This window comes from Heloderma suspectum, chromosome 12, assembly GCF_057233095.1.
Source record: "Heloderma suspectum isolate Gila_16-S chromosome 12, 16-S_ref, whole genome shotgun sequence".
In the NCBI taxonomy this organism is placed as follows: domain Eukaryota; kingdom Metazoa; phylum Chordata; class Lepidosauria; order Squamata; family Helodermatidae; genus Heloderma; species Heloderma suspectum.
The window spans coordinates 34,101,407-34,125,418 of NC_139469.1; the positions used below are offsets into that span (position 1 = coordinate 34,101,407).

A 24,012-nucleotide genomic window follows, 5' to 3' on the forward strand; every position below is an offset into this window, starting at 1 on the left:
TCTGAACTCCACCTCAGGGCTTGGATCTCCTTGCTCACACTTTTGATTATGATCTGTTTTTCTTACTGTTTGAATGGGAAAAGTGTGCAATTTGGTGTGCATCCAAATGTGCACTGCCCCCCCCGCCCCAACTAAAGTGTGAAAATGTGCACATTTTTCAAATGCAAACACAAGTCCAGGAATGTGCCGGGTTTTTTTTTTAAAAAAATGCTTGCATTTGTGTTCGTATTCCAGGCGCAAATGGGGCAAATTCTAGACAAGAACGAAGCAAAACAAAATTCTGATAATCCCTAATTATACTGCTCATTCAACTCTGATAAGCCTGACGACTTCTTACGAAGTACTAGCAGTGGGCTTTGTCTTTGCAAATGCAAGAGACAGAGCACAGCTTCCAAGGGATGAAGCTCATAAGGAAGCTAAAAGGATGGGAAGGACAATGGAGACAAAATAAAGGAGGTAGAGCTACTTCCTGCTCACAGATAATAATTACAGCCTGAATTCCAGCCATCTGCAAGACAAGAGTGTTTATTTTACATGGTCTACTGCAGCAGTAATCAAGGCAAATCCAAAAGCCCCATTTTTAAAAAATGTGGGAGAACAAAAAGCAGAGGTTTTCATATTGCAGAGTTTGGGGGCAGCATCCAATGGGGCTGCTCCACCTCCAGTGGTTCCACTGCGCTCGTGGGACTCACTGCTTGCTCAAGAGGGCCTTTGTGCTTCCAGAAATAACCCCAGAATGAGCAGAAAAGCTTGTTCCCGGATCGGGGCAGGTCAGCGGAGCTCCCTTTTGCAAGCTCCGCTGACCTGCCCCGTTCCGGAAACAAGCCTTTCCACCCATTTCCAGGGTAATTCCTGGTGCGCAGAAGCCCTGTGGCACAAGCGGTGGCTCCCGTGAGCACATGGGCACAACAGGACGTCACCCTTTGCGGCCAGAGAACACAAACTGCGTGTGGCGGGAGGAGCGACTGCGTTTTCCAAAAACTGGGAGGGCTACCCCCAAGGACGGGGTAATGCTTTTTTTGCTTTAATGGATTTCCCCCCAACATTTGGGGAGGCAGGTCAGCAATACATAATTAATATTGACTCATGTTTCTGAGGAGCAACAACAGTTGTGCGACAGGGGTATTGGAGAAGAACCACACATGTGGACGAATTTAGGCCCAAAAAGTAAGAGAAAAGGTTTTGAAGGAGAGAAACTCAAATGTAAGGGAACGTGAGGAGAAAACGATCCACTGTACGTTCCTATCCCATATCAGTACACAGACGTTACACTAATAAAGGGTAACAGCTGGTGTGTTATGAAGTTCTCCTACCAGGGGCAGCTACTGCTAAATAAACTGGATCACAGCCTCCCCGAACCTGGGTTCCTCCAGGTGTTTTGGACTACAACCCCCACCAGTCCCAGCCAGCATCTGAAGGGACCCAGGTCGGGCCAGGCTGCTGTAGCAGAACAGGAGCTACATGGAGCATGTATCATGAAGCACACAGGCCTCAATCCAAGAGAAATCAAGCTACTTCTGTGTGTGCTAAGCCCCACAAATGTCAAAGGGACATTGTTTAAACCTTCTGTGGACTACGCCTGTTTGATGATGATATTGATATTACTACTACTACTACTATTTTAGTAGACTTATATCTCTCTTTTTGACTGCAGTACTCAAAGAGGCTCACAACATTCATAAATATATCAGAAATACATGAAGAACTGCGTACCTGAAAGCAAAAGAAAACAAAAACAACCAGTCCCACCTGAGCAGGAGGGAGCGTCCGACATTCCTTCCCACAGATCAGTTGTTCTGTGGTGGGAGAGGGGACGGTCCAGGTGGAACAGGAGCAGGTTCCAGCGAGCCTGCCTCTCCTGGATCCCCTGCCACAGGGAACTGCTCCCCACTTTGTTTTCGAAGCACAAGCCTCGCAGGCATCTCTGAGCTACCATGTGGCATCAAGGGACACAGGGAGCCTCCTTATACTGAGTCAGACTCTCGGTCCACACACGGACCGGCAGTGGCTCTCCAGGGTTTCAGGCTGGAATTTTTCCAGCCTCACCTGGAGATGCTGTCGGGACTGAACCCGAGACCTTCTGCGTGCAAAGCAGGTGCTCCACCCCCAAGCTATGGCCCCCTCAAGCACCCGCTCTCCCCACACAGCTTCGGGTCCAGTAGTCCGGCCCACCTCAGCTGCATGTGCTCCTACGCACCTTTATTGTCGTGCCAGATGCGGATTTTCCACACGCTGCCCAGGCTTCGTTCCGTGGCAACCTGGAAGATGTCGAGGCTGTTGCGATGGAAGGCGTTCTCCCCGTCCAAGTGCCTGTGCCCAGATTTGCTGTCCATCCCATACAGAGTGATTCCCACATGGGCCGTTGTCCCTGGAAGGAAAGCAGTCACTCCAGTTCTTGAGGAGGAGGAGGAGCGGCCCACACTGGCCCACGTGGTGCAGAGGAGAGCAAGCTGAAGCCGGACCTCTTGAGGAGCCAGGATCAAACCCCACTTCAGCCTCTGACTCTGTGGGTAGTGATGGGCTCCTCTCTCTACACCTCAGTTTTGCACTGAAAACGTATTGTTTGAAAAAGAGAAATCAGGAGTAGAAAATACGCCCCAACCTTGGACATTCTCAAAAGCCCCTGCAGAGTTTTACAAGGGGTCTTGAAACACCTTTCAATGGTGAGGAGGGAGACACAGAGAGCTGGGGGGCTGCTGCACTGTGCTGCCAGCCCACCGCAACAAGCGCAAACCTCCTGCTACTTCCAAGAAGGCCGAGGGGCCCAGGGCGCCAGGAGGTCTGCTAAGCACAGGTGGGCCATGGGGGCGAGCGGGGCTTGACTACTCCTGGGGTCTCTCTCTAGCACAACAGTCGCAGCACTATTGTCATAAAATGATGGTGGCTCTTACTGTAACGACTTACCTTAATGTCAAGATATTTAAATTTCCAGCCTCCCTCAACCCAAAGTCTTCAAGGGGTGGGGGGGAAATAATAATTTTATGAGACATTTCTTAGATGTACAAAAGTCAAAGTACAGCATATTTAAAAACACACAACAGATGCTAAACCTGCGCCCCCTGTACCAGCTGAAACTGTGGCAGGCGCTCAACCATTCATTCTGCGATTTATTTATTTGTTACATTTCTATACCACCCCACAGCTGCAGCTCTCATTGCATCATGCATGCATGGCAGCTGGTGCTGGGCCAAGAATTCAGCCTGCTGAGAATCTCAGCTTACAGTTTCTAAGAAGAAAAAAAAAGATTCTAGCCCAGACTTCCCCAACCTGGTGTCGTCCAGATGTGCTGGACTACAGCTCCCATAACCCCTGCCACCAGGTTGGGTAAAGCTGTTCTAGCCCTTAGGAAGAAATGCGAAAACTGCATTGAAATGTTTGTAGCCAAGAACTGCGTCATGGAAACTTGTGGTGGGGATGGTGGGTGTGTTCGCACAGCATCGCCAGTGGGGTGGGGTCTACTATCCCAGCCTTCCCCAACCTGGTGCCCTCCAGATATTTTCAGCCAGCATGGCTAGTGATCAGGAATTCTGGAAGTTGTTGAGCAAAACATCTGGAGGGGATGAGGTTGGAGAAGGGAGGTCTACCCTGATTAGCTCTGTGCCCAGCAAAAGAAGAAAAACCTATGAAAAACATGTGCACATATAAACATGCCAGTTTGCAGGGTAAGTCCCATTATGTCTTCTCAAACATGCTGGGCTTTGCCTAAGAAATCCAATGCCGTGATTCAGTCCCCCTACTAGCACCAAGACTCCAACCACAGCCAAGCCCAACTTACTGAGCGGAAAATCCTCCCTTCTTCATTGCACACCTTGGTTGCTGCAAACAGCAAGGTCTCTTTAAAGTTTCCTCTCTAAAGACTACTGGCCAAACAGCAAAGGCTGTTGTGCCCAGGATGGAAGATGGCAGGTTTTCCCTATTTTTTTATACCAACCTGACCCTAACTCAATGGGAGGCCACATTTCTGATCATAAAAATTCTAGGTAGCTCTAATGATCCATCAGCAAAAAACCACAAAAGCCACAGCACAGCAATACCAAGACATCACCAAGTTGTGAATAAGCTTTTAAGTTCTCCAGACCTTTTCCTCCAGTGAGACCTTAAACAAAATGGGGCAGGGGGAACTTGGTCTGAGGTTATGGCCCCCAAGTCTGCAGTTTACAAGTGTCTGGAGACTGCAGACCATGGGGCTTCCTCTTCCCCCTTGACCTTATTTGACATCCAGCCTGAGGGTGTTCTGGAGACCCTGAAAGTTTGCTCACAACTTTGTGACATTCTGGCTGGCCCTAGAAAAGGTATTACCATATTGTGGCATTTGGATTCCTTCCCACAATCTCCCTCCAGAGCAAGATGATGCACCAGGCTGCTGAGGGGTCTCCCCCACTATCCCTCTCCAGCAAATTCTGAAAGGGTTTTGCTTTCTGGTAAATACAGGAACCTGCTTCTCTACTGTGCTGCTCCACACCCAGAGATCCCATTACACCAGGCTCAGGAAGAGCAGTTGATGGGCTGGATGGAGCCTGGTCGGCTTCCTCTCCAAACAAGAGTGGCTCTAATATTTGTGGCCTTGCCAGTATTCCAGTGGGAGGGGATGTTTGTCCTGGATGTTCTCTCCACAGAGTGGCTAAAAATGCTTGGGCCATGTTCCTTCTTATTCTGTTAACAGCTGCCAGATGTGCTCAGTTTTACCTAGCAAACTTGCTCATGGGTGTGTGTTTTATACAGAGCATCTGTCCATTTTTGGCAAAGACAGAGGCAGCTGTCCTGCTGAGGTGCCTTGCTCCTGGCCTCACTCTACACTCCTCTGGACCACAGGCAGCCTGGCCATGAGGAATGTGACACGTGTGTTCCACATCAGGAGTGGTGTGCCTGGTATTCATTTAAAGGCAAAGAGGGGCCAGCTTAGCATCAGAGAATCTGGTGCTTCCAGACAGAGCACTAACCATCAAAAGGCATCTTTTCTTTCTTAACTGATTTTTTTCAGGTAAGAAAAAAGACAGCAAAGGTGGTGGGAAAACCTGGGGCTACAAACGGAAGATGCCAACATCTAAACCCTTTAATTAAATTCCGTGATTGAGGCAGGGTGATAGCACAAGATATGCCCAGGGTGGGATCTGGGATCTCCCTTCCGTGAGGGGAAGGGACTGTGCACAAAAGGAAGGGCTCCACTTGTAGGTCTGTCTCCCCAATTTTGGGGGGTCTCCCTCCTCCACATGCCACAGCTCACCCCATTCCTGACTCTCTGTGTAGCATTTGGAGAGGGCTTGGAGGGGCTCCTGTGGGGAGGCAGAGGCGGGGGAGTCCACTTCCACCAGCACCATTGATCTAGCTCAAATCTGGATCCCTAGCCTAGAAGCACCCTAAAGGAAGGGCAAAGGGATGCAGTATTTTTAGGGCGGTGGCAGCCGCCCAAGTTCAGAAGTGGGCTCATGACGCTGAGTGCAAATACACGATTTTCTCTCCAGGATCAAGCTCTGGATAAAACAATTCTGTGAACTGGCAGGAATAGTCAGCTGTGGTTGGCACTAATTGGCTAGCACCCGGGATGTCATCACCCCATCTCTCAGGCACTTTTACAACTCTTTTTTTTTTTTTTTAAGTTTGCTACTATTTTCATAAGGTGAAGGATGAACATATGAACAGATTAAAGCAGGGAGCAGGCAGGGGGAAGACTGACAGCTGACCAAGAATTCCATTCTCCCCCTGTCATATAGACTGTGATGCTGGGAAGAAGCCAGGGACAATGGAACTTCACAATGAAAATTATAAGAACATAAGAAGAGCCCTGATGTTGGATCAGACCAAGGGTCCATCTAGTCCAGCATTCTTTATCGGGGGGGGGGGGTCCCCTCCAAGGGAGCCAGCATTCAAACAGCTGCCCCAATGGGATGCCCACAGGCAGGACATAAGTGCAACAGCACCCTCCTGCTCATGTTTCCCATGATACTATGTAACTGGTGATACACAGGCATCCTGCCTCTGATACTGGAGATAGCACAGAGCCATCAGGACCATGGATAGCTTTCTCCTCCATGAATTTGTCCAATCCCCTTTTAAAGCCATCCAAATGGGTGGCCATCACTTCATCTGGTGGTACCACATTCCATACTTTAACTCTGGGCTGTGTGAAGAAGCCCTTCCTCTTGTCTGTCCTGAATCTCCCACCATTTGGCTTCATGGGAGGACCCCACTGGGTTGTAGCATCATGAGGGAGAGAGAAAAATCTTTCCCTTTCCACTCTCCCCACACCATGCATAATTCTGTACACCTCCATCATGTTTCCCCTTCTTTTCCCTTTTTCTAAGCTAAACAGTTCCAGACACTGCAACCTTTCCTCGTAGGGGAGTTGCTCCAGCCCCGTGATCAATTTTGGTTGCCCTTTCCTGAACCTTTTCCAACTCTGCAATATCCTTTTTCATTATCTGCCTTCACCCTAACTTAGTGATGAATCTGATGCAAGGACGCCAACATGGCTGAGCCAGAATGCATTGACTTTTTCTGGAAAGTTCAAAGGGCATCACAGGTACTGACCTGACCCCTTGCCCCAGCCCGTTTTCACCAAGATCTCATACTTGTACAGCCCGTTCTTCCCACAGAAAGGAATCACCCCCACTCGGTTGATGTCGATCAGGTCCAGCTTGTGCACAATCACAGCCGCCACAGCGTAGGTCACAAAACAGATGGCACATGTCAGCAGAACAATGTAGTTGAGCCCGGGGCCGGGAGGCTGAGCAAACAAAAACAGATATTAAAGATGGCCGCTCCTTCCTGGTGGCAATGCATGCCCAGGGGTCTCAGCAGGCCCAGGGATCGCTGGCAAGCTGGATATAAGGAAACCAGAACAGGGCGTCCTTCTGCCAGGTGGTCTGTTCAAAGCAGTCAAAGGTACCGACGAGCTCAACAGAGCAAAAACAGGGCTGTCTCACCTGTCTGAAAATCATTCAAAGGGGCTTACAAGATATAAACCGTGGCCTGGATCCCAAGTTGCTCCTCTGTTCAGATGTAGAGGGGAAGGGGAATTCTGCAAATTCCACCTCCATCTGAAGCCCCCCCCCCCCACTATATTCCATTGATGCCCCAACCCCAGGAACAGATTTCAGGGGGCTGCAAAGGGAAGGGAGGGAGAGAAAGCCCCATTCCATGAACTTTGTTCCATTCATGGAAGGAAAGGTTAGCATCCAAGCCAAGACAAGTAACAAGGATATGATCAAATACAAAAGCAGTCCATAACACAGTAAAAATATCAGCAATATAAGATATAAGGGCATGCTGGCTGAAATGCACTTTGATGGGACTCACCGGCCGTATGAATTGCACAGAGTGTGGGGGAACAAAGAGGCTTGCCCCGAAGGCTGTCAGGTGTTGGGTTAAGCACACAGCTTTATCAGGGGTGGTCCCCTCCAAGGGAGCCATGCCTTCTGTCTTCCAGCGCTTCTCTTGCGTATTGAAATACTGGCACAGGGAGCTGTACAGACCCACAGTCACTTCCACGGGAGACCAGACAAAGTGATTGGTGATGTTCAAGGAGTAGTCCCTCACAGTCTCGTCGGTGCTAAACAAGAGAAAAAACTGAGCGGTAAGGAATGGGGAAGGATGGATTGGTGGCTGGAACACTTGACATGGGGTGGCGGGGAGGCTAAAAACCTGGCTTGGGTACCTGGCTCAGATAGCCATGCAGGTGAATCACATCAGCTGCATCTATCCAGCCAGCTGGGGAGAAACACCCACCCACTGGTCACCCTCTATTCCAGAGTACCCTCGCCTACCTCCCAACATTCCCATGCTATGCTGGCTTCTTCATGCACCCCACCCATCACGCCATAGGCAGAAGCAACTGGGGGAGGGCCCTGATGTCCACCAGGGAGGAATGGGACCCCCTGAAAGCAGCAGCTCCCAAGCCAAGCCAAACCTTGCCTCTTGGAGAACACTGGAGAAACAGGCTCTGCTGCGAATCAAATATTTTGGTTTTTACTTAGATTTTATATTGTAGTTTTAAACCTGTGTTGCATTTTATGGTTTTAATTGTTGTGATCTGCCCAGAAAGCTTTGGCTATTGGGTGGTATAGAAATGTAGGAAATTAAATAAATAAGCCCAGTTACTTCATGCACAAGAGCAAATGAGCCGCTGAAATGAGCCACTGAGCCCTGTGTGGCTGTTCCTGCCCTGGGCCGTCCTGTCTACCCACAGGAGTTTCACTTACACCGGGGAGACAAAGAAGGTGTAGTGGCGGTGGTCACCCCCAGGCCTCCTATTCATCTCCTCCAGGTGGATCTCTTTGAAGTCTGTGCAGTTGTGCTCAGAGGACTCTGCGGAGTGGAAGAGACAGACAGCAACGAACGGCTCCTGCTCGCTGGAGACATAACGATCTGGCCAGGGAAAGAGACATGCATAAGGACAGCCACAGGGGGAGGCTGGGCAGGGTATCTGTTGCAGCAGCAAGGCTTGGACTTACTTACTTACTTACTTATTTATTTAAAAATATTTCCTGACCGCCTTTCAGGGCAGAAGCTCTCCCAAGGCGGCTTACAACAATAAAATACGTAAAAACAATTAAAATATTAAAAGTGATAAAAACAATAAAAACAACAATCAAAGCCAACAATAAAACTCTTGATATGCTTAAGAGTGTGAGCTGTGAACAAGGACATTCCCAGTTCAACAGCCCCGAAGTTGCAAAGGGCCCCCCAACAGCTTCCTTCCCACCCTCCCTGTGGTGTAACTTGGGGGCACTAATACTGGCCCAAATCTACTGTGATAATGGGTGTGCGGGGTGCTCTGAACACTCAAAAGCACTGTTGAGAAGGCTATGTGTGATGTATTATCATTAGGGCTGCAACAATGTGTAAATCTTTTGATTGACTAAGGCAGCAATCCTATGGTCGTTAGTCAGTGGCTAGACGGCCATAGGATATCTGGTTTTCCAGGAACTGACCGCAGAGCACACACTCCAAGGTTGGTTCCCAGAGAACTGACCTTCCCCACCTTCCGTACTGCCTTGCAGGCAGTGCAGAACAGCCCCATCCTCCATGCTTGTAAGAGGAGCACAGAGCGGCCAAAACGGGGCATTCCGGGGGGTGTTCCGGGGCAAGGAGGGTGGAAATGCTGGTACGACACATCCTATGTGTCGTCCGGCAGCCTTCTCCCCTGCTCCGCCCTCCCGTAGCTAGACAGCCAAAATCAGCTAACCGAAAATGTAGGGCAGGAGAAGCGCAGAGGGAACGATCCCCTCTGTGCTTCTCCTGCCCTGCATTGGATAGGCGGTCACCTTCAAGTTCAGATGCGGCCGCCTAGCTGCACAGGATTGCGCCCTAAAATGGTGCTGCAATAATTGGGGAAGCAGATTTTAAATACAAATATATTTAATTTAGTTTATATTTAAATATATTAAAGTCCTTTTAATAAAGTTCTTATGAAAACTACAGAAGACAAGCACCCTCCTAAAAAAAGTACCCCTGCCCTTCTCTCACAGACAGGAGGAAAGAGGCCACTTGGAAGATGACGTCCACTCCAATGCATGCACAACTCTTCGGAAAGCAACAAAAGGGGAGACTATCTGGGAACCGCATATAGCCAGCTTGAGTTCCATGATGGAAGAAAGGTGGGATATAAATGTAATAAATCAAATAAATAAATAAATATAAACAAAAGTCTGCTTCTTGCTTCGGAAATATGATTAATCAATTAAACTGTCTTTAATCAGGTTGCAGCTCTAATTATTATTAATTATTATTACGCCACTCGAGACACAGCCTCTGGATAGACAGAAATGGTATAAAAAGAAACACAATACATCGTTTCGGCGTGCCTTTGTACGTGCATATAATACACACACACACACAGATAAATGACATTTGCGTTCTGCAGGCATGCATGGATTCCTGTTCTTGGCCTCTACGGGAAATGTTTCCTCCCCCAAATCCAAGCTGCAGAACCCACTCGGCCCTATATTCTGCCCTATGTGCATCATTACCTTGCTCATGGTTGGCCAGTGCACAGCGTTCGCTATTTTAAATGGTGTTTGTAGCTGCTTGTAGTTTTTGATAGTAATTAAGTGGGTTTTATTGATTTTATTGAGCAGCATCCAACGGGGTGGCTTCGCCTCCGCTGGTCCTGCTGTGTTTGCGGGACCCACTGCTTGCGCAATGCAGCTTTGGCACTTCTAAAAATAAACCTGGGAACACTCATTTCCAGATCAGGACAGGTCAGCGGAGCTCCCTTCTGGTAGCTCCACCAACTTGCCCTGGTCCGGAAATGAACATTTCTGCTCGTTTTGGGTTATTTTTAGATGTGTCAAAGCTCCATTGCATGAGTGGTGGGTCCTGCAAGCACAATGGGATACTAGCCATTGTGTTTTATTTTGTACTGATATACTGTCACCCTGAGAGCTTCAGTTTCAGGGTGACTCGTAAGTTAAATGAATGGATGGATGCTTGCCTCCAGTGTGCGGGATACATCATGCCCCACTTTTTGATTGTTCCGTAGTCACTGCCATGCCTTGGGCTACATATCTTCCAAATTCCAGCTTTCTGAGTGGAGTCTGGAAGCACAACTAGCTCATCAGGAAGTACTTGTAACAATTTGGATACCCCTTTCAGTGCGTGAGGCCTATGTGGTGCTATACATACAACAGAATATATAGCCAATTCAGGGTAGTGGATAGAATGCTGGCTGGGGAATGCTGGGAGTTGTAGGACATTTTTCTGTTTAAATATGCATAGGATTGCATCCTTAATTTATTTTCCTCTTCCCTCCCCATTTCTTTTCCTTTGTATGTTGGGTCTTTTTAGACTGTAAGCATGCGCAGGCAGGGAATGTCTTCTTTTACTCATTATTTGTGAGCCACTCCAGGAGTCTTTTTGGCTGAAAAGCAGGATAAAAGTACTTTAAATACAGTCCTCTGTTCACATAACAATTCCAAAGGAGCAATGATATCACACAGGCCCCTGCCACACACCTACCATTGATGACGTGGAAGGTGACCTGGAAATACAACCCTGCTTCTGTGTTGCTGTTCCCTGTTGTCACCACCACATTTACCGAATTCCTTTCATCAATCTTCACCGTTCCCACAGTGATGTTCTTTGCTCTGGGGTCCAACACCATCACAGTAATGGCCTTCTCCGAATCCAGTCTCCCAACTGGTATTTCTGTTCCGTTGCTGTTCTGGAACTCCATAGAAGCCACCTCGGAGGAAATGCTGTAGTTGGTGATGTAGCCAAACGGGAAAGGGTTGTAGTCCACCCGGATCATGACTTGCACAACGTCCGCCAGTTCAGAAAAGGTGGTGTTGAAAGCTGGAGGGATGGAGAACTGGCAGTCAGGGTGGTCTTCGTAGCAGAGCAAGCCGAGTGGGTCAGCCCGTTTGCCCTTGGCCGTGATGTTGCTGCCTGCCAGCTCGAGTGGCTCTTCGTTAAGGACTCGAGACTTCATCAGGATGCGCATCAGGTTAGTAGACAGAGCATACGCTTGGGAAGCTACTTGGATGCGATTCTGACCACTGCACGGTTTCTGCAGCTCAGACTCCTGGGAAACAGTGTTGACAAGGTGAATCAAGTCCCCTGCAAAGAAGGCAGGAAAGAACAGCACTGTCAGTTCATCAGCAGAGGCTGCAGAGTTTAATCAATTAAATGGTGCGATGAACCCACTACCAAAAGTTAAATTTTTCCTCCCGCCTCGTGACAGTAAGCAAAGATACTCCATCCTCTCTGCACCAAATCAGATGGAAAAGGAAATGGAAAGGTGGTAACTGAAGCCAACACTGGTCCGTTGAAATCTATGTGAATAATTTAAAACCTGGTCCTTTGGCAATGCTGATGGGCCTTGAATTTGTTTGCTGCTGGGCTCACTTAGGCTCTGAAGAGTTGCTGTAACACAGCCTTCCCCAGACAGGTGCCAACCTGGGGTTGGACCGCAGCTCCCATCATTCCCAGCCAGTGAGGCCAACACCCCCATCTGTCACGCTGACAGAGAGACAAACCAGTGCAGAGTCAGCCTGGATGCTGTGTGGCTAAATAAATGAGGCCACCGAAGCCTCTCTCGCAGACGTCCGAAGAGCTTCAGGTACGGATGTCCGGGGTCCACAGGCTCACCAATGCAGGCACCCCAAGTGGACGCTTCTGTGCAGGACTGAGACGAGTGTGTTGGCGTGGGTCCTCCTCCTTCCCTGCCCTGAGGCTCCCCAGAAGCTCCCCTTGGGGCAGGGAACAGCAGAGGCAGCAAGGCCACTTCAGAGTCTGCCAGTCCCTGGTGAAGAGTTTTTTCCCACTGGAGAGTGGACTGGGACTACCTGCCAGCGTCCCCAGAGGAAAAATGATGCTCTGCACACAATTTCTGCTCTGGAAAAGGCTCCCAGGGGCTTTCTTCACAGTGGGAATTGTGTGCAAAGCATCATTTTCCTGCTGGGATGTATAGTCCCAGTCCAGTTCTTGCCAGGAAAAGATGTTTTGCCGAGGCCTGGGAGGCCCTCAGCTGCCTCTGTCTTCCCCCTGCCCTGAGATACGTTTTTGGGGCGACCTGAGGCAAGGAGAAGGCAGAGGCGGTGGAGATGTTTCTGCCTGGCTCATGAAGGCTCAACCCCTTCTGGTGTGAGAGGCTCCTTTAGACCAGCATTCCTGGGAACTCACCCATGATGTGGAGGATGTTGTCCGCAATGGCGGTGGGTGTCATGGTGCCTTGCATGGTCTCTCCCTGAAGAATGTCCATCATGCTTTCAAGCTTCGTCAAGGTTTTTGTCAGGCAGTCTCGGCACACAAACTCCTTACTGGCCACCTGGGAATGGAAAATGCATGTTAATCAGCCTTGTGTACAGCAATCACGTTTCTAGCCCTCATGGTTGCTGAGGGTACAATTTCTGAGCTCTGCAATGGCGACCAGTCTTTTGCTGAAACTTTCTGGTCACATTTTGCTGTCCTCATAACCAAGCCTCTGCAAATGAACTCAGCAGGTCCAAGGCTGGAAAAACAGAAATCTCAGCAGTACCCACATTCCCCCCCCCCCCACGCACCCTCCTCAGAGTCCTCACTGTTTTGTAGTTGGCAGAAGGGGTCTCTTCCGAACAGAGTCCCCCCTCCTATCTATTTTCTCCACACACCAGCATAAAGGTGACAATACTCAACCCCTATCCAAATATCTCTGGGGTTGCAGGAGGACTTGAGGGAGAGGAAAGCATTGGTGGTGACCACAAATCATGGCCATGTCAACATGATCTTACCTCCCTTTAAAAACATCCCCAGAAGGGGTGGGGGGGTGGGGGGGAGAGACTGGCTGTGGAGTGGCAGTGATTTTGCTCTCCATTCTTGCCAAAATGAGCCAAAGAAAAGGAAGGTCTATAAGGAAGGATAAGCATCACAGTAAGCAGCAGATAAAATCAGAATAAAGGCATAAGGAAAGAAGACAGAATCAATAAGGTATTCTCCATGCCAGCCATTCCATATTCCTTGCATTTCTCTTGGAAGCTTTTGGGATGTGGAACTCTTTTGGGTTTCTGTTCTTCTGTGCTATATTACATCACCCTTCCCCAACCTGTTGCCTTCTGAATGTTGAATTACAACTCCCATCATCCTCAGCCAGCATGGGGAAAGCTGTACTACCCCTATGATTGTCACTGGTTTTCCACATTTTTGTTTGCAAATGTTACATCTGGCCTGTTACAATCTATTGTTTTGTCAGTATTTGCAGATTAGTCCCAAAAGGATGCAAAGTTAGCAGCTGAAGCTCTAGCTGTTTTTTATTACAAGCTTGACCTGCAACAACATGTTGCAGCACATCCTTTCCTTCTAGCGGGAGTGCTCCTCTTAAGGGTTCCAGCCAGCCAGAATCCCAGGATACTTCAACTCAATGCTCCCCCACTGCCCATTTTTCTATTTTCTTTTCCAACAGACACCCAAGATTCTGTAACTACTAAGCATACTAGTCCTCATTAGGCTTATGGGGGGCTCTGTCCCCTTAGGTCCTTTTTTCAAGGGTTTTTGCCCTTCTGCATCAGGCCTTCATCTTGTTTCTCAGCAGGCCCGTTGTGGTTCCATTTCTGCCGGCACTCATGGGTTGAGGACCAAAATGGAAGCGATGCTAAACGTGTCTTGAGCCACTACAGGTGGGGTCGGGGGACACGATTTTCATCAGGATGGCAATAGGTGTGGAGGGGAAGTTTCATCCTTCCTTCCCCAGCACAGTCCTGACTAAAGCCATGCCCCTGTGGCTGCTGTTAAGCCCTGAAAGGAAAGGTCCCATTGGGGAAGCAGCTGCTTTTGCGGGAACAGATGCAGGAACGCCCCACAACGCTCAGCACTAGCTCCAGCTCCCAAGTCCCTTCTCACCCTCACAGCAATGTCCCTTTAGAGAGAAGCAAGTGCCAAGCAATTCCCTTCTGTTTTCTTGCAGGTGGCGGGGTAGCTTTCAAACAGTCACAGAGGCTGGAGCCTGCAACTTACTTAACGTTCTTGGTGGGCTTTTCCCCCCAGGTTTAGGGAACGTGTGGCCCTCCAGATGGTGTTGGGAGTACATCTCCCACCAGTCCTGGCCAGAATAGCCAATGGTGAGGGCTGATGGGAGTTGCAGTCCAACAACATCTGGAGGGCCACATGTTCCCATCTGTTTTATAAGATAGCACAGAAAGGCCAACTTATTTCTCTTCCTGTAGTAAGAGAAAGATGGGCGACACACGCCAATGCAAAAGACCAGAAGGGGTGGGGCAGCACCAGAGTGAAGGCCCTTGGAGAAAGCACGGCCTCCCCAGGACTCAGGCCAGGTCACTGTTTTGTGTTGTTATTTCAGTATGATGGGGCAGAAGAAGGGCTGCTCAGAGAGCGACAGAATCACTGGTAATTCCGAGGCAGACTGCCCCTGGACAACCGAGGTTCTGCTTAGCTATCACTCCCTCTAATAGCAAATTCAAGTGGTGAGCACCACAGAATTGTAACAAAACCAGGGCCACTAAAACTTGAGCAACAAAATGTTTTTAAAAACCTCAGGGGGCAACTCCCCCACTAAAAAACAGCCCAATGAGGACTAAGCATGCTCAGTGGCCACAGAATGTAGAGTGTCAGTTGGAAAAGTAAAAGCAGACAACTGGGGCGGGGGGAGGAGAAAAGAGGGGAATGCTCTTCGTGGAGGGAACGGCCAGCTGGAACCCCGCAACACGTTCTTGCAGGCCCCACTTGTCATACCCAGTAGTCACGGATAGGTTTCTGCTTCCACGCATTGCTCTCATTCCAATCAGTTCCAGAATCATCCAAGCTAGCGGCCTGCAGCTCATCCTGGGGCAGCGAATTCCACACATGAATGGTGCATTGTGTGAAGAGGTCCGGTGAGATGACACACAGACAGGACTGCAATCCAGGCCTCCCACACCCAAGTGCCACTCCTCCCCGCTCGCGTGCTCCGTCCACCTACCGTACACTGAGCCAGGGCAGCTGTAATTTGCTGGATGTCATCCACCGTGTTTACATTCTGGGAAATCAGCGTTTCTGTGATGTGCCTCCGGATCCAGGCCCTGAGGTGGTCTTCATTCTCGGCTTCCGGGTTTGAATGCATGGAACACTCATACTTAGGTTGAGGCGGAAAAAATAATAATTAGGTTCTTAAGAAGCAATGGACTCCCTTGGGTCATGATGAGCAAAGAGGGAATTGTACATTTTTCCCCTGCTGGGCAAAAGGTGGGGGAGCAATTTCAATCGGGGAAATGTTGCAGGTGAAAAGGGCTGCCGCTCTCCCTCAGGGCCACGGTCCCAGATTTGGGAGGGTCCTTGGGCAAGACACCTTGAATGGGCCCCCTCCCTCAGGGGGACTCCCTTCTCACTGCCGTGGTCCCCAGCGGCTCTTGTTCCTCCTCCTCCTCTTCCTCACCATTGCTGCCACTTGCTAGCTTGGCAGGCGGACAGCCAGGGAGCAGGCAGGCCATGGCATCTGCTGCTCCTCCTTCTTGCCGCCACCATCGTCTGGGCCAGAGCAAGAGGCAGGTGAACAAGCAGGTTGCAAGGGTGAAAAGCAGGAGCATTTGCAGGGGGCTCTTGTCAGTGGGCCCCTGCTGGGGTGTGGGCCCGCGGCAGGAGCCCGACCATGCCTACCCTTGGTATTGGGCCTGACAACACACACACACACATGGCTACTGCATTTTTTTGTTTTGTTTTAAATGGGAGGTCCTAATCATGAATCTTCCCCCTCACATTTCACTGTGCCCTTCCAAGACTGTGGAATTTTCTGACAAAGAGAAGGAGGAATAGGATGAGCTGACACAAAGAGGAAGGGTGGGGGACTCTGGTAAGAACACCTACTAAGCAATTGCCCTCTACCACCACCACCTCGCCTGCCTCCCGACCACCCCAGGCTGAGTTGCTGCTGCATACCTCATTTAAGATGGTGATGAGAGCCAATGAGTACTCGATGACCTGTTGCGGGTCTCCCTGTTTTACCAGGCCCTGAAGCATCACCTTGGTCTGATTGAAAAGCCATTGTGGGAGGCTGTGGAAGCCATCTGGTGGGCTGGGCAGGGTGATGGCCATGGAGCTGGAAAGGAACACAACCTATGAGTGTCATATAACATCCTCTGCACATAGAAAGATTGCTGTGTCAGAGCCCTTGGCTTTGATGTGCTAATTTGCTGTGCAGGGTATTATTTTTTAATACAGGCAGGATTCAAAACATTCCATTCTGCAGGATACAGTCCAGCAACAGAAGTTGCTTCCACATGGAGGGCTCCTAGCATTATCAATCAAAAGGCATGGTGCAGCTGTTCCGTCCTTCTCTCCTTAACAGATTTTTCATGGTAAGAAAAAAAAGACCTAAGGAAGAGTGGGGCTTACAAATGGAAGACGGTGATGTCTGGACAGACACATCCCTAAATTTCTGTGAATGAGGCAGGGTGATTACACAATGAAAGCCTCATCTCAAAGCACCCAAATTTCTCAAGTACTGAATGTGGCCACCAGGATGTTAACAGGAGATGGACCACCCATATTGCACAAGTCCAGTATCACTTGCATGGATTACCAGTTTGTTTGGGGTTTCAATTTGAAGTGATGGCTTTGATTTTTAAAGCCCTAAGCAATTTGGGACCAGGTTATTTGAAGGATGGCCTACACCTATGCAAACGTATCCATGCCTTAGGATTGGCCCCAGAGGCTCTGTTCTCTAGTCTAACAGATCATGTTGGAGGCTGCTGGGTACAAAGCCTTTGGAACTCCCTCCCTTGAGATCTTCATCAGGCCTATGCTTGGGTGCTTTGCTTTCAAACAGACTCGCTCTGCCTTCCTTGACTGACCTCTTGTGTTTAATGCCTCTCTTCATGAATTTCTTTTACGCTGGCCTTATATTCTTGATTTCATGTGACATCTACTTTTAATTTGTATTTATCTGTTGTTGGGATCTGCCTTGTTAGGGCTATGAGTTGGATCCAGACCCCATCATATTTAGAGTAAACCCATTTAAATCAATGGAACTGAAGTCAGTCAGGACTAATTTAAGTCCCATTGATTTAAATGGGTCTACTCTACGTACGACTAAGTCTGGATCCAATCCTTCGTCTTAAAAGAGAGGGAACATAGATTTAAAATAAATACTGTAAAACCAAGTTGGATGAGCCTGTACTGCAGCTCTAAGTTATGGGGGGGGGGGGGGGCGTCCATTCTCCATGCAGTGCTCAGCAACCTTCAATCGCTAGCTGCGTTTTGGGGCATTCAAATCCTAAGGGCAGGCCAAGCATGCTTCTCCATGCACATCTCGTGCACCATACCAAGGCCTTGTTGCCATAGATCAGCTTGACTCCCTGATTTTAATCGGCTCTAAAAGAAGCTGTCCAAAACTGCTCTGAGTGAGGAGCAGAACGTGGGCATATGTGCAATATGGGAGACAGGGCCATCTTTCAGATAAACGGCCCACCCAGCACTGCATCTCCTATTTGTTTTTGGCTGCAGAACATTCATCACCACACAACTGTTTGCTAACAAATAGAACAGGACACGGAATTCTTTAACGAGCCAAACAAACTAGACGGCCGCCTATTTTGTGATTTATAATCCAAGAACAAACTTGCATTTCAGAGAGTATTGATCTTCTACCTGCCCCCCAAAATGACATATTATATCAAAGGAATTGTACATCAGGGAGGAACAGATAAACCCTTCTCATGATGGCCTGTCTGGCAGGAAGGAAATAGATTTTCATCATGGGCCACATAAATAGTCTAAGATAAGGAGAGAAAGGACAGTCCAACGTACAGATGAGCCTCGCTCTCACCCCCACCCCACACAAGCCTTCCCTGTTGTTCCTGTTACCTGGACTATTTCGATTTTGCACCAAACCAGAACATGGAGAATTGTGCGCCAAGGTAATGCAAACTGCAACAAGAGCAGCTGGCTTCTTCAACCTACGTAATTTATGCAAACCAAGCACATCTGCATGCACTCTCTTACTGTATATAACTTATTCTGCTTGTTACTGACAGGGAAGGGGAAAAAAACTATAAAGCCCACTCCCCCTGCGCACCACTGGAAATCGTATGCAGATAGTTTAGAACTGCGTAGTGAGCATGACATCATGTGTCACCACGTTATGTGTTTCCCTTGCCAATTTGTTGTTTTCGTGTGGCCTGCCTGCGTGATGATGTCATGTGAAGTTTATTCACCAGTGCTGATCACCATAATGGAGATGGGCCAGCGGCATCCTCCGCCTCCTCGGAGCCAGAATCACAGTGACAACAGTGACAACGAGGGAAGCTGCTAAGGAGACTGTTTCAAGGGCGTCTTTGGATGTGTCAGGCAATCCCCGTACTACTTTACTGCACATGCCCTGAAGCTCGGAATCAATTCCGAACTTAATGGTGAATTCGTGATGCATCGACCCTGGCTCGCTACAAAGGTCAGCATTATGAACAGATGGGTTTTGACCAACGGGCCGACTAACTGCAAAACCTGGTGGCATCACTAGTCCAGTGTAGTGAAATGGGACCAGTTGACATCCCACAGAGCAGAAGATGGAATGATGCTTCTGAGCATCTGGATGTAATCGAGGGAACTGTAGTTTGAGGTTTCTGAGTATTTGCAAGGAATGTTTGCAAAACTCAGGTGGGTTTTCAAGGGGAGCAGAGAAGGGTGTGCCTTCTCCATTTGAAGACCATTACCTGTTGAGGGCCACGACTGTTGCTCCCAGCTGGTCCTGCACAAGCACTGAGACAGACACCAGGGAGCCACCTTCTTGGAACCCAGGTGGTAGGAAGGCAGCGTGCTCAGAGTGGCTTCCTTTGTACACCCAGAAGTCTTCACAGTGGCCAATTCGGCAGCGAGTGGCTAGGAGGATGTACACCAAGGGGGTGTTTGCAATCTCCGCATCTTTCCAGTCTGCCAACCAAGAACACAGTTAGTTAGAACATCAGCTTGTTTGAGGCTTCTCTTTCAGAAGACAGGACAAAGAAAGGAGCCATGGTTCAGTGGCAGAGACCCTGCTTTGCATGCAGAAGGCCTCAGGTTCAATCCCAGTCAGCATCTCCAAGTAGGATTGGGAAAGATTCTTGCCTGAAACGCTGGAGAGCCATGGCTGCCAGCCAGCGTCAACAACAGGGGGCTAGATGGAGCAATGTGCCCAAGGTTCCTCACTTCCCATCCCTCCTTGCAGCACCTGAAAATCTATCACTCAAAATGGCTTCTGCAAGGTTGGCAGGAGCTGCAGCAACGCCTGAGTGGACCCTCTAGACGTGGCATAATGGCCAGCCATCCAGCAATGTAAGTGCAGCGGAAATGGCACAGCGAAGTCCAAGAGAAAGAAAGGCGAGACAATGGTATGGATTAGGGAGAAAGTCCCAGAGTCGAAAGGACACACCAAGGACAAGCCTGCATGGGAAGCATCAGTGTCTGTACAGTAAACGTGACCGATGGTGAGCGAGAGCGGTGCGTAAGAGGGGTAAGCAAGAGGTTCTCCTGAGCACATTTCTGGCATGAAAAAATGGGCTTTGGGGGGCCCTAAATGTTTCCCAAAAGATCTCCCATACCATTTTGTTTTTGTTTCTTTTGGCATGTGTTCACTGGTGTTCACAGCCTCCAATGGACTGCTGCTGCTCCAGAATTATTTTTTTTTTGCTTTAAAACTTGCCTCTCTTCCAAGTAGCAGCGACTTCATCACTTATTCAGGAAGCACTGCCTACACTCTGGATTAGCTTCACCTGCCCACAGTGATGTCATCACATAGCCAAATCTGACCAGCTATATGACAGCGTCACTGTTACTCAGAATACGAAGGGCGCTTTGACATAAAAAATGGCGCCGAAGCTGTAGCCCAGGTGGGCGGAATATTTGTATTGCTGGGGGCCACATTCCCTTCAGCATAATCTGTCAGGGGTTGCATACCCCCTCCTTCTCTCTGCCCCCTTCCTCCACACCCAGCAGACTGCTGGGGGAAGGACAAATCACTCTTGCCAGACCTGATAGCTTGTGGGGCCTTTGGAAATTAGGCTGATGGCTGCAGGATAGCCAACCTTTCCAGCCAACCGGGCTACCAAGACACTCACAATGAAGCTGCTGTCAGAACAACACATATGGGGTGAGTGCTGCCTGCCTGAATGCCTGTGTGTGTTCGCGTGTGAGAGACAGAGAGCATGAGTGTGTGTCAGAGGAGGAAGACACCCTCACTCTGCAGCTCCACCTTCATAAATAATTAAATGGGGCGGGGCTTAACAGGGGGAGAAACGGTCTGCAAAATCATTCTCTCCATCCACTTCAGAGTGATACTGATTCAGCTCAGTTTCAAACTGCTTCTGGGAATCCTGCCAGAAATTGCCAGAAGAAACCAGAGCTCTTAAACATCGAGTTGGTACTTTGGGCTGAATGTTCTACCTCAAATGCAGAAGAGGACTGTAGATTCACTGGCTTCCCCAACCTGGTGCCCTCCAGATGTGTTGGACTACAATTCCCAATATCCCAAGCCAACATGGATGGGAGCTGTAGTCCAATACATATGAAGGGCACCAGGTATTGCCAAAAGGATTATTTATGTATTATACTTGCATCCCCACTTCAGGCGTGGGGATGGGAGCTGTAGTCCAATACATATGAAGGGCACCAGGTATTGCCAAAAGGATTATTTATGTATTATACTTGCATCCCCACTTCGGGCGTGCACACGCGCACACACACACCAGCCTCTGCCACCTTTCTCCAAGGACCTCCAGGTGGCATGTGTGGATCTTATCCATACAACAATCCTGTGATAGGTCAAGCTGAGAGGAAGCAGCAGGAGGGATGTGGGTGGGTCACTGTTATGGCTGAGTGGGGATGTGAACCCAGGCCTCTCTAGTCCAACGATCTATCCATTCTACCACACTGCCTTCCCTTACCCCCTTAGGGGCTCATCAAAGCAAATACAATCTGCTCCCATGTACAGATGCAGAGGTTCTCACCTGTGCACTCAAAATGAATTTTTGCAGTCAGTGCTTGGACAGGACCCCTAGGAGTCAACCAGCAGGACCCCCCAAAAGGCGGCTGGTTCGGAAACAGGTCAATGGAGGCATAGCCTTCCTCCCCGGTGGCTTGGTCAGTGATGTGCAGAGTGAAGGTGTAGCCCTCGCCGTCCTTCAGAGCCCCCGGCCTCAAGACCAGGTTCATCCCCGTGCTGCCAGTGGAGGTGGTTGTTTTGTCCAAGGCCAGACTCTTGTTTTTGAAGCTGTGTGCTGCCCATCTCTGCACAGACCAAAAGAAGTGGGGGTGAGGAGAGACCAAGGAACGTTTCAGTTCTGTAATCTGAAAATTAAAATGGGTCCTCCAATGTTTTCAGACCAGGAGAGGGAAAAAGACGCCTACTTTCCACATCCAACGGATAGCTCAGGGCTATTCTACATGAGGCTTTTAACTTGCACCTTTACCAAGGCTTCTGCTTTCGAATTCTTTGTGAGATTAAGATCGGCTCCTTTACACGTGTTTGTTTCCGGGGGTTTTCTTTCTCTGTCTTTCTATATGTCCCATTATACAACCACTAGGTGGTGCTGTGGTACAGCAGAATTGCGCAAATACACTAGGGTTTCATGCTGCTATTTATTTATTTATTATTAAATTTATTAATCGCCCATCTGGCTGGTCACCCAGCCACTCTGGGCGATGTACAGCGTACAATAAAACAGTTTAAAACAATAAAATTCTACAGTAAAAACATTTTCTAAAACACCCTAACCCACCCCAAATGCCTGCCTGAACAACCACATTTTTAATGCACGACGGAAGCTCATTAAAAAGCGGGCATGGCGGAGTTCCGTAGGGAGGGAGTTCCACAGATTAGGGGCCACCACAGAAAAGGCCCTCTCCCTCATCCCCACCAGTCTAGCTGTCCTGGCTGATGGGACAGAGAGGCCATCTGAGGCTGATCTTGTTAAGCGGCCTGTCTGGTGTTGCTGGAGGCGCTCCTTAAGATAGGCTGGGCCGGAAACCATATAGGGTTTTAAAGGTCAAAAACAACACCTTGAATTTGGCCCCAAAAACAACCGGACAAACGTGGTCTGCCTGGAATTGGAGCAAAACTGGGTGAGCAGACTTCACCATTGTAGGCTCTACTTCATTTTTTTTCTATCTATCTATCTATCTATCTATTGCATTTTATACCCCGCCTTTTTTCCTCTTGCAAGGAACCCAAGGCAGCTTACATTATCCTCCTTCTCTCCATTTTATCCTCACAACAACAACCCTGTGAGGTGGGTTGGGCTGAGAGTGTGTGACTGGCCCTAAGTCACCCAGTGAGCTTCCATGGCCGAGTGGGGACTAGAACCCGGATCTCCCAAGTCCCAGTCCAACACTCTTGCCACTACACCACACTTCACCAATGGAAGCCAGGTGCAAAATAGTGGGCGGACATCTACTAAGAAAAAAGGAAGAGGGTGCCTCTGAGCACCTGATCTACCTTCTGCCCACCCCTGACATAAGATAATATGGTGCGGGCGCCGGTCTCCTCTTGGCTGACCCCAGGAACATCCAACAGCACCTTACCCCCAGTTTGGAATTGTTTTGGCAGTTCACACATGTCCCCTCTAGGTACACATAGGAGCTCCGGCTCACTTCGTAGACAGACTGGGCCTTGCAGGAGACACACTCCAGGGATACGATGGGGACCGTCCCCTTCTTCACTAACACCTGGTGGAAAAACAGAGTAAGCAAGCAGACAGAGAGAAACAATTCCTCCCCAGATCCTCCAGCTACTGAGGATAAGTGGACTCTGTGATCAAAAAAAGAAGAAAGAAATCGGCACTATGGTAATCCAAATTCTGCACCAAGATGAGCTGAATTCTGAAACCAAGATAACAGCAGAATTACAGCATTTCCTCATTATTTTGCATTACAGCATTTCCTCATTATTTTGCATTACATATTCTGCTTTTAAAAAAGGAAAAGAAAAAACAAGCATTTGGCGTGTTTTATTCTGGTTTTATCATAATCCAAAGGAGGGGCAAGAAGGGATGCTGGCTCCAGAGCTCCAGCTCTGGACCACTTTGTGGCTTCCAAGTTTTCAGCAGACATAGTCAACACACCCGACTGTCTTGGAATCCAGGCTGATGGTCAGTCTAAAAATATTTAGAATACATGAATCCTCACTGCCATAAGGGCTGAAAGTTTGCTTTTCTTTTTTTCCTCTTTAAAAGGAGACTCTCAAGAGGCAAAATGTGGAAAATGTTCCCAGGTGCCCGAGCTAGTTCCCCACCGGTTGCAAGATTCTGGATCCCCCAGGCACTTCACTTGGAGACCCAAATGGTGAACAGGAAGCAGCATTTGTGTGTGTGAAGGCTAAACTACATGCTACAGATGACCCTTACTTTCTTTTTTTACCTTCAAGAAAAAATCTCAATCAGAACAGGGCCCCGATGCAGATCGGGATCACTGCACCATGGAGGGGGGATTTCAACATTCCCACCCAGCCATTATCCTTGCTAAATTCTCCACCTGCACATGCGGAGAATAGAGGCAGCTCTACACCAGCCAAAATCCTGCATTTAAAATGGGGCTTTCTGCTTCTATTTTAAATGCGGGCTCACAACTGACTCCCTTTACATG

At 48.9% G+C, this 24,012-nt stretch overlaps 1 protein-coding gene across 1 annotated transcript in view; it reads right to left on the bottom strand.

Annotated features, from left to right (window-relative positions):
* PKD1 (polycystin 1, transient receptor potential channel interacting) overlaps positions 1–24,012 on the bottom strand; it is a 170,254-nt gene that overhangs the window by 24,337 nt on the left and 121,905 nt on the right. Inside the window, exons 17-27 of the mRNA XM_084819019.1 lie at positions 22,954–23,097; positions 21,381–21,660; positions 19,113–19,329; positions 16,342–16,501; positions 15,389–15,541; positions 12,622–12,766; positions 10,957–11,556; positions 8,199–8,364; positions 7,297–7,549; positions 6,529–6,724; positions 2,198–2,368 (exon numbers count right to left, since the gene is read on the bottom strand). Coding sequence (XP_084675145.1) covers positions 2,198–2,368; positions 6,529–6,724; positions 7,297–7,549; positions 8,199–8,364; positions 10,957–11,556; positions 12,622–12,766; positions 15,389–15,541; positions 16,342–16,501; positions 19,113–19,329; positions 21,381–21,660; positions 22,954–23,097 — 2,485 coding nt within the window. The remainder of the gene's footprint in view (positions 1–2,197; positions 2,369–6,528; positions 6,725–7,296; positions 7,550–8,198; positions 8,365–10,956; positions 11,557–12,621; positions 12,767–15,388; positions 15,542–16,341; positions 16,502–19,112; positions 19,330–21,380; positions 21,661–22,953; positions 23,098–24,012) is intronic.